Here is a 16686-nt window from a genome sequence, read left to right as displayed (position 1 = left end):
TTAGGGAACTTTTTAGTCATTATTTCCTTGAAGAAGCTTTCTGCTCCTTTGTCTCTCTCCTCTCCTTCCGGGAGCCCTATAATGCATCTGTTGGTCCGTGATGGTATATTCTAAGTCCCTTAAGCTATCTTCACTCCTTTCATTCTTTTTTTTTTTCTTTTTGCTTCTCTGATTGAGTAGATTCCACTGCCTTGTCTTCAAGTTGGCTGATCTTTCTTTCCACTTATTCTAGTCTACCACTGAACACCTCTACTGAATTTTGTAGTTAGTTATTGTATTCTTCAGCTCTGTGATTTCTGTTTGGTATTTTTTTTTTAATATTTTCTAACTCTTTGTTGAAATGCTTCCTTTGTTAATGCCTTGCTCTCCTGACCTCAACAAACAACTGTATGAGTGTTATTTTGAACTCTATTGTGTAAATCACTTATTTCCATTTCATTAAGATTTGTTTCTGGAGACTTATTTTGTTCTTTTGTTTGGAATGTATTTCCTCGTTTCTTCATTTTTCTTGATTTCCTGTGTGGGTTGGTTTCTGCACATTCGGTCCACCAGTCCTGACACACTGGAGTCGTACAGGAGATGAGCCTCATCCAGTCAGTATGGGCTAAACTGCTGGTTGTCTTTTAAATCTATGTGATTACTCAAACAGCCTTCTTTTTTTTTTTTAGTGGCTCCTAGGAGTTGAGGGACCTGACAGTGTTCCAAAGGAAAGGATCACAGTTAGCACGTAGATGCAGGCGGATGGTAAGACCAACTCTCAAGAAACAGCTTGTGAAATATATAGTCAAACCCTTTTCAGGGAAAGACTTGCCAGTTCCCTCTCCATTGAGCCCTGGGGGAATACCTGGGTGAGCACTCTTGCGTACCTGTTAAGAGCTGCCTCATTGTTCACTACAGTCCTGTGGGATTTGTGAATGCAAGCTCCATTGGTTATCAGATCCAGTCATCCCTTGAGTGGCAAGAGTAAAACGCAGGGCACCAGGCATGTGTACAGTCTTCTTTTAGAGACAGGCTGATAACCTGGTTTTATAGTGGGAGTGAGCCAGAGGGAGAAGGTGACAGAAATGCCCACCAGCTCCCCTGGGCTCCATGGGGGATCATAGCCAGTTCCTTAATGCATGCAGCCAGACTCTTGCATATGGACGCTCAGCAGCAGACTGTAAAGTAGGTAGTCAATTTCCTTTCAGGGACAGAGTAGAGATGGGCATTTTTGCCTGCTCCCTCTGTGCTAATAAAGCCTGTGAGGATAGTTAACAGTGAATGCTCACGAGCCCGTTAAGAATGGTTTCTATAGTCCTGTGGGTCTTGTGGATGTATAACCAACTGGCTTTCAGAGGTAGGTGTTTTGGGGGCCTGTCTCTTGAGTGACAGCCTTAAAAGCTGGGGTGCTAAGTGTATGGTCCAAATCCTCTGCTGCTCATGGAGAAGCTGGAAGTTGGGGATGCCCTCTTGATTGTATGGTACTGTGCTGGGTATAGTTTCTGTGGAAAGAGTGTGTCTCAGCCTTTCCTACCCATTCCAATGTGGGTTATTTTCTTAGTTGCCTGATGTGTGTAGGAGTCACTGAGCTAGTTTCCCGAATTCTCTCAGAGGGACTACTCTGTGTGTATCTGGGGGAGGAGGGGAGCTCAGGAGCTCCAACTAAACAGTCCTGCTGAATTGGTGAAGTAGCAGTTTCTCATTAATTGTAAATTGTAATTGGAAGTTATAAACGGAATTATTCTCTTAACTTCATTCTCAGAATGTTAGTTGCTACTGTACAGAAATACAGAAATTTTTTATATTCACCTTATATCCTGAAACCCTGCTGAATCTACTTATTAGTTCTCATATTAGATTTTTTTATTAGATTCCTTAAGAATCTAATTAAGATTCCTTATTTTTTATTAGATTCCTTAGGATTTTCTATTCACAAAGTCTTTTTTTTTTTTTTCCAATCTGAATGCCTTTTCTTTCTTTTTCTTGCTAAAAGCTTCAGTACGATGTTCAACATAAATGATGAGGGGGCATCCTTGTCTGTTCCTGATCTTAGGAGGAAATCATTCAGTCTTTCAACATTAACCATATTAATATAACCTTTCTTTTTGATAATGGATTTACTTCCTATTTGGGAATCCTATGCAATAGTTCTCAAGAAATAGCTGTTGATTGGCCCAATGAAACAAAATTCATTCTGGTTTTGGAAATCACAGTTATTTAGAGATACATGAATAAGTCGAGAAAGCATAATTGATACAATATATTATAATGCAGATATGCACAAGTTACTGATGGTGACTTATGGTAATCTTTCACCATATGAATTTGACAGTCTATTGCTGAATTTTAATATCTCAATTCCATAATGTGATCCATCCACTAAAAATTCCTGTGTCAGAGGGTGATGGCCCACTCATGGATAAATCTGAATCTCTTTTGCAGCCTTTGGTTCTTTTCCTGTCTTAAGCAAAAGATCCTGACCAAAGAAATATGTGGTAGGAAAAGAGAAAAAGGAGAAAACACTCTTAACTTCTCTAAAATGAACCACATCTGAGATCAAGCCCTTTGGCCAGACGATGCTCTAATGAAGCAAGGAGAATGGCACTCTGTGTAGCTCTCTTTCCGTCTACACTGCAGAGTTAACAAGAAATACTTGGTAAGCCTTGGCAAGAAATCTAAAAGGACCTGCCTTAGGCCTTGCAGGATTTTATACCAGTGTATGTATCTTATTCAATAACCATCTCTATATAATATATGAAAAGCTGACATAATCTAAAAAAAATATGGATTACTCGCAACCAAAAGATTTCCTTATATAGCCATTTCAATCTTGCTTTTCTTAAAATCAGAAGACATGGGTCATCAGTTCAATCATCCTTGTGATATCCTAAGTATTGGCAATCTTGATCCATACAGTGGTACATTTATCATTTATACAGAGAAAAGACCATTATTTAATTTGCCAGGTGATACCATAGTAAAGCAAACATCATAATTACTTTTAAAGGTTGCTTTGGCAGATGTCAAGCTAGTCTGCATCAACATATATTGAACTGCGCATTAGAAATATAATAACCACTGTAACAAAAATCTTATCTTAGGGGTTATAAAAAGCTTAGTAAGTAATGTAATTTATTCATTTACTGAAACGTTATTTTAAAGCACAGTTAAAATAATCTGGAAAGCTTGAGTAATTCTTCTGAAAAACAGAAAATAGAGGGCTCTTACCAAGTTTGCAATGATGTAATGGTAGCCTTTTACATGCTTCCCAACGCTCACAATCTATGAAAATAGAAGGAAACAAGAGAAAACCAATTTAACTTTACTGAAGGATATTTTTAAAAATAGAATTTTAACTATTTTAACCTAATTCCACGTGGAAACATGAGAAAATGTTACACTTTTCCTTATAACTAGAAGAAATTCCTAAGCTACCTTAAAAATTAAGTGATTAAAGTAAAAAAAAAAAAACCCCAACACACTAATTTCAATCATGCTGTATAAATGATCTTTCATTCAGTAAACCTTGTTCAAAAAACTACTATGCTATAATTCCCTCAAAGAGAAGGAGATGGTTTTGAAACAAAATGATGGTTCATATATATATATATTCTTTTATATATATATATATATATATATATATATATATAAAAGGATATACACAAACATAAGAAACTTAAAATTATTTTGATCCAAAGAATATAGACATCCTTAATTTGTTGATAATTTATAGAAATGTATGATAAGCTGTTAGGTGTCTTCCACTATTAAGAATGATTTTCTATGAGTAGACTGTATTTTTGTCCTGAGCAGCAAGCAAGGTTTTTGTAAGGCACAGTATCTGTGTTTAGATGCCTCTGATACTACAGAATACTTAGTTAATTCCCACCTGCATATGGACAGAACAATACTTTATTATAATCAAAAGAATAAAGACAAAACAACATCAAGAGAATTTTCCTCTCTGCTAGATTCATTAGTTTTTTTCCTAAGAATGTTTTTAGGTATGTTTCAGGAATTAGGAATTCAGAAATTTCTAACACAGAAACAAAACTCTTGTTTTCTATAAAATTGACAATTCCTTCAGTGAGAGAACATCTAATGACAGATACTGATGAGTTCTGTAACTTCACTGGTTCCTCAAAGGGGACAACACAATATATGAGTTTCATGTACTTTCATCATCAAAGAAAAAATGAAATTGTTTTTAGTGTTTTAATATCCTCTAAAAATAATTCTTTGTAAATGGGTGGCTTGTGTATAAAATAAAGGAAAACCCTTTTAAAATCCCGAACAAACTGTGCTCAAAAACAGAGCTTTGCACACAAGGCCACTGGTGAAACGGAGTCTCTGCTCATCTCATTGTTTCTTTTTGGTCACACCTAAGACCTCCCCTTTATCCTGATGGCTCTGCAGTTTCACTACAATGGAGTTGGGATTTTACTTCTTAGTATTTGTTTATATTGTTCGGGATTTGTTGTGCTTCCTGAGTATAAGGATTTCCCTTCAACAGTTCTGGGAAATTCTCTACCGATATCCCTGAAAACATCCCTTCAAAGATGTCTGTGTTTGCTTCCAACAGGTACTGCAATGTTGCTATCACTGATTCCCAGCTCCCAGTGTGTGGTACAAATGCAAATTCAATTCACAACCCACCTAATGAGGGTTGTGATGACCACTTCTCACCGGGGGTGTCAGCCCCAAAACATGGAGCCAGGCCCCAGGTGGAAAACGCTCGGGTGATCCCTTGTGCAGGTAGCAGGTTGTTTTCTAGTCCTCTCTGTTACTGTGGTGTCACCCTTCAAGAGTGTGGCTTTCAATCGGACCTCAGTTCAGACTTACTGCCTTGGCTGAGCCCAAAGTTTCTGTCCTCGGGTAAGCACTGACCCCCAAGTCAGGCTGCCCAATCTGGCAACTTCCATGGGCACAGTTGCCTTTCCTTCCTGGCTCCTGAAGGTTTTCTTTATTCTCCAGGAAGCTCCACTATGCATTTGCAATGTTTTAGGCAGCATCTCTCTCTTTTTCCTATTGCCTGATTCATCTAGTCCATAGTTTGTCTGAAACTGAACATCCCTCGACAGTCTCACCATGAAGACGAGGACAAGCAATGTGTAGATGGGATCGTAAAGAAAGTCCTGGAAAGAAACCGCGTAGTCAGTCATCATGCTGGGTAAACCAAACCCGAGTGATTTAGCCTGCGCTGAGGAGGCCAGAGCCCTCGGATTCTCTGGGAATCTCAGGTGGAGCTTGTGCAAAAGATAACTGTCAAGGAACACTGGATGGCTGGTACTCAGGATACGCTCTTGCAGAGTTGCCAGAGCTTCCGCTACTGGACCTCCCCAGGGATTGTTGCCCGAGGACAGTTCCTTACTTCTCTCTTGCGGGTTCACCGCAACCTTCGCTGGGGTGACGGGGTCAGCCTCCTGCACTCTCTGCAAGCCCTCACACTCATCCTGCCTCTTCTCTCTCAAGGCTCTCAGCCTGTGATTTCTCTGTGGCTGCAGTCCATAACCTCTCCCTCTCCTAAAGTCATTGCAAGGAGCTAACACTGCTAAATGTTAAAAAGACGGGGAACCAGTAGAAATTCTGCACTCGGTGCCTCCACAAGGAAATGACTCAGTTCCAGACTGCCTAGCAAAGAACTGCAATAAATTCAAGCTTATATGTTTTCAAGGGACCAGGACTTATAGAAACCACAAACAGCCGAAAGTGACAAAAATCCTGGCAGAAAAGGCCTTGCAGAGCTTGGTGTGCATCAGCATTATGGGAACTGGGGCCTCGGGGAGCAGTGATCTGAGGATTTATTTACCTGGCTGGGGAGGCCAGAGAGAACACCATTTTTGCTGAGCCAGATCCTTGCTGGGGAAAAACCAATGTGCCGTACAAACTCCTGAACACTCTCACCTTGACCACGGTGGGCCAAGGGTTAAGGCCAGATCTTGGTCCCTCTGCCAAGCATCCAACACTAGATGGAAGTTTCTTTGTGAAAAAAAAAAAAAAAAATCCAGTGTATACTCCAATACTCTAAAGTGTCCTGCATCCAGAGTGTTGTTCGCTTAAGTTAAAAAAAATTTTAATGGTTGTGTGAAACTGACGGTGTCACGGGTGTGGTTTGACATGGCTATATCACTATCTCAACAAAGTGCAGACTGTCTCGTGTGTAAAACACAAAAAACAAAAAAAAGAAAAAAACAAACAAAAACCAAACCAAACCAAACCAAAAAAATGACCAAACCAAAAACTCAAAAACAACAAATCCGAGTGACTTGACTTTGAAAGTGGGCCAAACCTTCTGTCTCTGTACTTCTGATGTAATTCTTTATAAAGAAGGAAAATAAATAGTGAGAGGTGAAAGATACGAATATATAACAGCACGAGCATGTCCGTCCCACCAGTGACTGTGAGAGACGGGCCTGGCCGCCCCGAGCCTCATCGTCCGACCGGAGCGAGCTGCTGTGACGGCCAGCGCCCGAATTTCCGTGACGTTAGGGTCTCCTCTGGTCCCCGGGGCCCACGTTGCTCATGGTGGGGAGGGGCGGGAGGCCAGGTCGAAGCGCCGGGGAGTGAGAGCCCTCCCCCCAGCAGCCCTCCCACAGTGACTGACAGGTGTGTTTGGCCCAGTTGTTAAGGGAAAATGAAGCCTAGGGTGAGGAATTGGGTTGCGATAATTAATTATGGCCTTTCATAAAGACAGAAAAATGTTGGAGTAGAGACTCTGCATCTCTATTCTCTTCATCTTCTTAAAAGAAACAGAGGATGCAAATGGACAAAGAATAATGATCAAGAGTCTGTTCAGAGTTCTAAAGAACGGGTTAGGAAGAATATACAAGTTCCACTGATCGTACATTTTCCAAGGAGCCCTTCTTTATGAGAATAAAACGCTTAGGAAGAGGGACTAATTGATTCCTTTGATTACTTTTTTCTTCTTTGTTTTATAGGAAACAAACAGTTGCTTAGAAATATCTATGGTGCTGGTCAAATGATTCAATTCTAAAATCAGGCCTATGTATACTAGTAAGGTAAATGCCAGATGCAGTCACTGCATTGTTTTATTAACAAATTATGGCATAAGCTTTACGACTGTGACTTCTAAATCTTTATTCATTTATTAAAATAAGGAAAGAATGAATCCAGGACACTTTTCCACCTTGACCTCACCTTTAAGTAAATTTAGTTCAATAAATGTGTCCTATGTATAAATTTAGGGTAAGGAGATTCATGGCTTATAGACATAAGTAAGCGTGTTTAATTCATCTCTTAAGGGGATGAGCCTCAAACAGAAATGGCTGAAATGCAGAGTAAAGGGAATGCCATGGATTTTAAGAAGTGGTATCATTTGGTTGGGAGAACAAGGTAATTTGAAAGACAGAACAGATGTTAAATAAATATTGACTGAGTGGATGAATACAGAAGTTAGCATATAAATGCCACAAACACAGTATATATATTAAGATTAGTTTGAGACTTGTAAATGATGAGAGTTTGGCCTTTAACCCACAATCCAATTTTATGTGAATCCTTTATGTATCAGTGGTTTATAGAGCATTCAGGGGTCTTTCCAGATGAGGGCTGCTGTGTATTACCTCAAACTATTATTACAAAGCCGCCATCATGACACTGAACACTGTCTTCAAGCTAGAGGCCTGCAATGGCACACCTGAATATGAATGATTTTGGTTTTCCTTCTCCTTTGATTTTACAAGTCAGCTGGAAATTCCTCTGCCATCTGTTATCATGTTCCAGAGAATTCCGAGACATGAGCACAGCAGTCCGGCATTTGGTGGTGTTGGGGACACAATGCCCAGTCAACGTTGGGGACCTCCTGTCACTCTCTCTAATCCCAAACCCCCAGATGTCTCTCGAATGTTGATTTTTCAGGACGCTTCGAAATATTTTATTATAGACAAAAACACGAGCTTTAGCTTGTTTAGTTTGTTTAGTTTACCTCAGTTTCAGCAAAAGAAAAACATAAGGCAAAGGGCTTTTGCAAACAAACTGCAGTTACAGCCTCATGAGAAAACAGCAAAACTTTTCCTTCTGGGGGTGTGATTCACAGACGGAAAGGAAAATAAAGAACCCCAGAAGCAAAGGAACGAGGTTAGTGTGAGAAGAGATTCACGGAGAAGACGGAAGGAGAGTGCTCATCAGACGTCTTAAGTGGAAGGGGTACGTACACACACACACACACACGTACACAGGTGTAGTTTTTTTTCTTCTACCTTGGAGATGTTAGAAATTATAAAAGTTTCTAATTAGGACAAACTCATTTTTAGGGAAAAGGGAGAGGAAGAGAGTTGCCCATAAAGGGATGGCTGCCTCTCAAAGCAGTGATGTGATCTCTCCATGGAAGCTCCCAGCAGGGCTGCAGACTTCCAGCAGATGCTGGCATGGCGTCCTTCTCAGACTTCAAGTCCTTTGTCTGTCCCACCAGTGACTGTCAGAGACAGGGCTGGCCGCCCACCGAGCCTCATCATCTGACCGGACCGAGCTGCTGTGACGGCCAGCGCCCGAATTTCCGTGACGTTAGGGTCTCCTCTGGTTCCCGGGGCCTACCTTGCTCATGGTGGGGAGGGGCGGGAGGCCAGGTCGAAGCGCCGGGGAGTGAGAGCCCTCCCCCCAGCAGCCCTCCCACAGTGACTGACAGGAGCTGGTGGCCTTGCCACACAAGATTCTGACGTGTGTTCTAGTTACACTAATTTCAAATGACATTTACAATAATCCTCCAGGAATTTACATTAATTTCAAATGAGATCAAGCCTCAGTCACCCACATGGTAATTTTGGGGATAAATGCACCTTTAAGTGACTGCATTTCTCCACTGCCCTTCCAGTGTGTTCCTCACCTCCCAAACTGACTGATTACACATAAATCCTTGTCTTAAGGTCTGCTTCTGCGGAAACCAAACTAAAACAGTCTCCAAATAAAAAAAAATGACCAATGTGGCAGGAAAATTAATAAGGGTACAAAACGCTTTTGTTGGCTAGCTGTCCAAGCTTTTCATCGCTGTAATGTAACACACATATGTCATATTCTGAGTCCCTAATCTCTTTGTATAGTCAAAGAGTCAAGTTGCATAAAACATCATGCTTTTATTTGGCTAGCGAAATTTGGTGGAAAAGGTTTAATCTCTTATATAGGGAAATAGGAATGAATCATTATCTTTATTTAATACCTTCCTTTTATTCCCGACGTATGAATTTTCCCTTTCATACTGTCTTTATATACCTTAAGGACAACCATTCATAGTACTGGTCTCTTTCTTTGACTATATTCCAAATGTTAAAAAAAAATCCTTCAGTTTCATCCTTTCAGAACAAAGATGGTAGATCGCTTTGTATACACCTCCCTGCACTGAGGGCCCTATAAGTGATGTGATTTGAATGGGGTTGTAGAACAATGAGTGAAAACTAAGTGTTGAAATGCAGGTGTTTATTTCCTGCTTCAGGACACCTCATCTCATCACGGTAACTGCCAAGGGCTACAGAAAAGCACGGCCGAGAGTGTATCCTTCTGTCTGCCTATTACAGTGGTTCCAAAATGCTACGTCCACAGAGCTTGAATAATATTATGATTCTCATCATGCTAATGATGACCATCTCTTAGCAAAGATCCATTCTTATTTAATAGCATTTTAATTTAGTGATTGAAAATATTTGCAAAGAGGCACAGAAAGTTCTATGGAATTTGTGATTATGAATGTGAAACACAAATAGCTTGAAAGAACCAGTGGGCACCATGCTCTTCTTTAATTAAAGAAATATTTTGTAAGAAGCAATATAAAAAATAATTCTAATGAGATGTAGGTGGAGGGGGTAATTCTTTGCTTTTTCATAAACAAACACATTAAGTAACTATGAAAAAACCCAGATGTTTTTACTATAATTTTTGTACTTTTTTTTTAAACTATACCCTGTTGCCTTCTTTAGTCCATAGCAATCAGAAAAATGACTTAATTTTGACCAATTTTTATATGTCTTTCATAAGAGGAAAATGAATAATAGCTATTTATGACAGTGACATTCTTTATCACATTAGAGAGTTGATGAATGCCAAACGTGTTGATGAGAAAAATCAGCTTTTTCATAATAAAACAAAAATTCCTTTTCTTCAAATAATCTCCTGTCTGAACATATTGCTTATCTGAATAACATCATATATGCAAGGTTTTCCTAGTCTCATTCTGCAGCAGACTGGGACACAGCCACACAGATGGAGAGCGATCAGGTAAAACTTAACATATCCAAGTCTAGGTTTGCAAGTTCTTCATATATCCACAATAAAGCCAATCAGCAGGAAAGCTTAAATAACTTGGCTTCAGTTTAGTATAGTTTGTACTTTACCAGGTATGTATCTAAAATGATAGTTCAGGTATACAGCCTACCTTTAATGTAAATCCAACTCAATCCAATAGATAATTCTATTTATAGGACAAGCTAAAAGTGATCAATTAAAGGTTCAACTATGTACAGTACAATTTTAAGTATATTTTATGGTGTTCTCTTTGAAATAGAAATTCCACAAATGGTTAACTTTCTATTAATCAGAGTATTTCATGTCCCTCATTGGACATGTCATCAATAGATAAACATCTATTCATGGATTACAAAGAAAACTTGAGGGCGCTGGTGGGGTTGGTGGTGATGGGGATAAAAGTTATCCTCCAATGCCACATATTGTCACATGTTTCAAAGGGACAGATAATTATGAGGGGGTGTCTGAATTATATGTCAACTATGTTTGAATATGGCTTGCATAAGCACCCCGTGAAGGCATTGTTTATGGGATGGATGACCTCTAAGAGCCACCCAACCTGAGAATCTCTGATTCTGTGGCTTTCCAGTGTAGGGGACTGTAGGAGCTACTGGTTTTGGGGGCTCCTGTTAACACAACATATTTCTACCACTATCTCCTTGACTTTATATTTTTTTCCTTATCATATTTATTTGAAATATCATCAGAACATTCCTTCCTCCCTCATTTTTCTTAATTCAAAACTTCCTTTATTTTCTTGGAAACATTTTATTTTCCCATTTTTTTCTAGGCAAATAAAATGCAAAGAGGTGACTGCAGACAGAGAGAGAGATTCTGTGGCCACTCTTGCAGGGAACACCAGGTTAAATAAGGTTTGAGGTTGCTTTCCTATAGGAATTTTTAGAGACTTCAATATGCTAATGTACCCTGGGCTCCCAGGAGCCAGAGAGAGTTTGTGCCTCTAGAGAATGGGTTTAAAGGTTGTTTAAGGACATCTTTCCTATAACTTTACTCTGTACTCACCGCTTTCCTTAATTTTCACACCCATTTCACACTTTAGTTGCTTTAGTGGCATTTTCTTATTTGTCTTCAGTGTCGATCATCTTTACCCACAATAATAAATCAACTAAACCACTTGAGGCGTATTGAAGATATGTTCTGTCCATAATTTTTGCGGCAGCGCCTTGCTATTTAGTAACGTCAGCTAGTAACTTTTTGGTCATGAGTTCTAAAATTTGCCTGTTTGTAATTCTACTCAACAGATAAAATTGTGATTAGTTAAATGTAGAAGACATAAGACCCCAGAGTCACTCTCTTTACTTTTATTTCAGAAGAATGTTTTCCTGGTCGTTGAGCTTATTTGTTTCGTTCTATTTCCAACAGCATAGTGCTCCAGAACCATGTTCTTATGAAGTGGATTCAGAGTGAGGACAAAGATGTAAGCAGAGACCCTATATTCATACACAAATAATATCTTTTCTTTTTTTTTAAATCTTTTTTTTTTTTTTTAAGATTTTATTTATTTATTTGAGAGAGAGAATGAGAGATAGAGAGCACGAGAGGGAAGAGGGTCAGAGGGAGAAGCAGACTCCCTGCTGAGCAGGGAGCCCGACGTGGGACTCGATCCCGGGACTCCAGGATCATGACCCGAGCCGAAGGCAGTCGCTTAACCAACTGAGCCACCCAGGCGCCCTTCAAATAATATCTTTTCTATGTAAACCCTTTACATTTGTTCAAGCGACTAACTCAGAAATTATTTTAAAAAACAAGCAAATGAAAGGTCACAACTAAGAGAAACAAAGCAGGAATAATATGCTTGTTCCTAATAAACAAGATTCTCCTACTTGGTGTCGGTATGTTGTTTGTGCATAGCAAGCTCACTGCGTAGCTATTTTATTCCTACAAAGACTATTATCCATAACTAATAATACTGTTAAATTTGCCAAAGGAAATTCCCCTCCCCCTTTTTTAAAATCCCAGTCAGATCAGTTAAACTTCTCAAAATCTTAACAAAAGTAATGGTGACTATGAATCTCTAAATTAAGTACATATCATGATGCTTGGCAAAGTAGATATTAATAAATACCTTTAAGAATTTCGCATGATCACTACTTGGCATTACACATTTACTTGTTCATTGTGTGTCTCCCTCATTAAAATAGAGGCTCCATGGAGCAGGGACTTCAGGGTGCTAGGACACTGCCTGGCCTATGATAAGCCCTCAATAAATATCTGTTATGCAGATGTCAAATCAACGAAGTGAAATACTGGTATGCATGAGACATGAAAAATGACGATGAAGAACCAATGCTCACTTGGCACGCTACTAGTCAGCAATCTGCCCCCCTTTCAGTCCATTCTCTACATTGTCACGAGAATTATTGTTCTTAAAACACAAATTGATCAGATCATGTCTAAAAATACCCAATGGCATCGAAATGTTATGAGGAATATAAAACTACTTAGGAGACCCCATGGGGCTCTTTGTAATCTGTCTTCAGTTTGCCTTGAGCATCTTCTCATTTCCCCTGCACCTGATGTTCCAACCATATACATTTGCTTTCCCCAAACATGTGGCTCCATCCCAGGGCTCTGCTCTCCCACTGCCATCTGCCTTGAATGCCCTGTCCCAGCGCTTCATCCTGGGAAATTCTGACTCATCTTTCAGCACTGTGCTTTAGTCTTTATTACACATTCTGCATGGTGCTTGCATTCCTCGCTTTTCCTTTACATTTGAAATTCCTTCAAGGGATGGACTGCAATTGATGTAACTTTATATACAGTGCTTGGAAATTGGTAGGTATTGAATAAATGTTTGTTGAATAAATAAGCAAATGGGTTAACGCTGTGTACATGTGTAAGAAAGGAAAATGGTAGGATGGGGTGGGCAGACTCAAGAAGATGAGTTTCTCTGTTACCTGCAAGATATTTACATTATTATGTCATTATAGTATATTAAAATATTTGACCTTCAAATTATAACAATCAGCTGAAATAACCACAAAATTAATTATAAGAATAGAATTAAAAACATATTTTTCCAGTATATATTTTGTGTTTGTAAAGGAAAAGACATAGGGTAAGTATAGAGACAATGTAAACCTGGACTGGGAAGAACATAACAATCACTGGGTATATATGTGACTCTGGGGGAAAAAAAAACCTTAAAAAAATAAAAATTCACTATGTACAATCTTGATTTGTCTTCCATTTACCAGTGATCATGTGGACCTTACTCTTTTTTTTTTTTTGTAAAAACGACACCATTTTAATTTCATTCCATAATGTAATCTTAAATTTGGCACTAGTTGTGTTCAGAGAAAATCTAGATGATCACTAGGGAAGTTGTGTACAATCATGAGGATTCAGAATGGACCTTTCTAACTAAATCACAGTGATTAAAAAGATGCATCACTTCATTCATTAGCAGGTAGTGCACTCTATTACTGAACTGTTTAAACACTCCAGATTTTATAAAGGGTGGTTATATTTATGTTTACAAGACTCAGAAGAGTGTCCTCAAAGGTATTGTTGGCTGTATTGCTTCCTTTTTGTTAATTTCACTGTCTTTTAAACATTTGAAGAGTAGATGCAAAATTCTAATGAAATAAATTATGAAGTTATCCTCTATTTTCTACTTAATGAGGAATATTACTTGCCTTTCTCTAAACCATAGTAGATAAGTCTACGCAGCTGCTTTCTATTTAAGGCTAGAAAAACTAACTTATTTCTCTAAAATTATCAAGCAGATTGTCCTTTATCTTTTTTTAAAAGAAACTGAGTTTTTGAATGTTTGTGTCAACAACAATAATGGAAACTATTCCAAGAAGTGCTCTTGGAGCATCAACTAAAACAAATTTAGTTGAACACAATCAATGCCTAGAATTTACAATTCTTCCAAGGCAAAAGTACTAGCATTCTGACAACCATATTTTCCTTCCTCTTCAAAAAACTTCCATCCTTTGCTTTCTTCACTTTTCCCTTTATTTATTTATTTATTTATATATTTTTTTACTTTATAAAAAAAAGAGGAATTCCTGCAACCATGGTAATGGTTGCTAAGAGACCATTAGAGACCCCTTTCTAGCTCCCACCAAATTCCCTTTGCACTAGTCTGATTGAGATCTGTAAGGATGTTTCTGTTTTCTATGAAAACAACAAACCCAGTGCATTATAATGGGATTTGCACATTCAAATCAATTCAGCTAAAAAGAAAGATTAAAGAAGTAAAATTCCCCCTTTTAAACACAACCTCACATCTGTTAAGTTTCCCCTTACTTTGTTGAAGCTCCTGACTGAGCAGAGCTCAATATGCAAAAGCAGCTTTATAAGGAAGCAAAGCAGCAAAAGCTCTGCCAAGGCTCCAGTGTGGGAAATCGCTGATACGATTTCCTTGCTGTAGTAATTTCTTTGAGTGCCCGGTGTGTTCCCATTTTCCCAATGCATCTCACTCATTGTTACATTAATATATGGAAATGAAACTCTTGTACTTTTTCAGCCAATACAACAAACACCAGAAAACCTAGATTTCCCACCATCTTTGGCGGGTGAGGTCTTCTGGACAAGAAAGCTTCAGGTAATTGAGGGCTTCCCTCCAGAACCTTCAAGTGCTGCTGGCTGCTCGCCCTTTAAACACAAAAGAGATTCTTCCTGCCTGTGTCTTCAAATGAAGCTCATTCGGACTTTCATTTATTCGACAATTATTTTTTTTTAATTGTGATTAGTTAAATGTAGAAGACATAAGACCCCAGAGTCACTCTCTTTACTTTTATTTCAGAAGAATGTTTTCCTGGTCGTTGAGCTTATTTGTTTTGTTCTATTTCCAACAGCATAGTGCTCCAGAACCATGTTCTTATGAAGTGGATTCAGAGTGAGGACAAAGATGTAAGCAGAGACCCTATATTCATACACAAATAATATCTTTTCTATGTAAACCCTTTACATTTGTTCAAGCGACTAACTCAGAAATTATTTTAAAAAACAAGCAAATGAAAGGTCACAACTAAGAGAAACAAAGCAGGAATAATATGCCTGTTCCTAATAAACAAGATTCTCCTACTTGGTGAATTTTTTTTTAAGATTTATTTATTTATTTGAGAGAGCGAGAATGAGAGAGAGAGAGCACATGAGGGGGGGAGGGTCAGAGGGAGAAGCAGACTCCCCGCTGAGCAGGGAGCCTGATGTGGGACTCCATCCCAGGACTCCAGGATCATGACCTGAGCTGAAGGCAGTCGCTTAACCAACTGAGCCACCCAGGCGCCCTTGACAATTATTTTTGACCCCCTTTCATATCACTGGGGATATATTGGTAAATGATAAATATAGACCCTGTTCTGAGGGAGATAAGATTTCCGCAACAATGATAGGTAGCTAAACATAATAGGAGGAATCCATATTCCTGCTACCCCGAGTCTTTAATTAGTGTTCCACTCCAATTTCTGCCTTTGCCCCCTAGCCAATTTTTATCACATAGAAGGAGTTTCTGCCTTCTGAGCTTTTCCAGAACTCTGTGCCTTTGCAGTTGTTTCTGTCTGGAATATCCTTACCCCTCCGCTGTTCCTAGGGAAATACAATGCATTTTCAATGTAAATGTCTGCTTTCCCTGTGAAGCATGTCTGGATTATACTGAGTCACCACATTTCCTGAGTTCCTGACACACGTTGTAATAGGTCTGACTCTGAAGCCACCAGGAATTGTCTGGCCACTCTGCTCATGTTTCTGAGCCCCCAGCTTGGGTGTAAGCATGCCTGGTGTAGGGGCCACGTTTGCTCATCATTTTACAGTGCCACCGTGCCTGGAATGGTGGCCGGCACACAGGTGTTGAGTGGATGCGTTAGGAATCCAGTGCAGGACCATCCTGTCTCCACTGCTGTCGGAATGCATGCTGCTTAAGCCTTCCATAGACCATTCAAATAATCAAAGCCATTCTCTGCAGTGATGAGGCCTCTTCTGGAGTCACTACTCCTCATGACTGAAGCTAGCCTTCCTTGTCTCTGTGCTTCTTTTTGTCTCCTCTGGCTCTTGTACTTTTGTTTTTGAGGATTTTTTTTGGGGGGGGTGGTTCTTAGTGTGAAAAAAAAATGACCCTATGTCATCAGCCAGTAAAGAAAATGTTCCTTTCCTTCTAGATAATGACTCAACCACTTATGGCATGCGGAGGCAGGCTCTTTAAGCCTTTGGCTCTTTTCGATGCTTTATTCAAGTCAGAGATGTTTTTGGAAGTGGAGGTGGGTAGAGTTCTAGCTTTAGTGCAGTTGCTTATGTTAGAGACATCTGAAAACAAGTAAGTGCAGATTCTAGATAAACAGACATTATCTGTTGCCATACATTAGGCAATTTGCCAAGAATCCTGTCTGCACCTGACTTCTCACTTGGGTGGTACCAGCCAGGGAGGAAGCCTTGGACTTAGAATTAAGTTAACTGAGGTCTTGTGCATTTTTCACCACTTGGGTGCAA

General features: G+C 39.3%; 1 protein-coding gene across 10 annotated transcripts in view; it reads right to left on the bottom strand.

Moving 5' to 3' along the window:
- The window catches only part of GRIA4 (glutamate ionotropic receptor AMPA type subunit 4), a 384695-nt gene that overhangs the window by 82778 nt on the left and 285231 nt on the right, over positions 1-16686 (bottom strand). For all 10 annotated transcript variants that reach the window (XM_025893767.2, XM_073903663.1, XM_073903664.1 and 7 more), the window contains one exon: positions 3208-3261. In XM_025893767.2, coding sequence (XP_025749552.1) covers positions 3208-3261 — 54 coding nt within the window. The remainder of the gene's footprint in view (positions 1-3207; positions 3262-16686) is intronic.

Source organism: Callorhinus ursinus, unplaced genomic scaffold, assembly GCF_003265705.2.
Source record: "Callorhinus ursinus isolate GAN/ISIS: 27379988/994484 unplaced genomic scaffold, GSC_fseal_2.0 scaffold19, whole genome shotgun sequence".
NCBI classification, from domain to species: Eukaryota; Metazoa; Chordata; class Mammalia; order Carnivora; family Otariidae; genus Callorhinus; species Callorhinus ursinus.
Note: the sequence above shows the minus strand (reverse complement) of the source record. Positions and strands in the feature narration are given on the sequence as shown.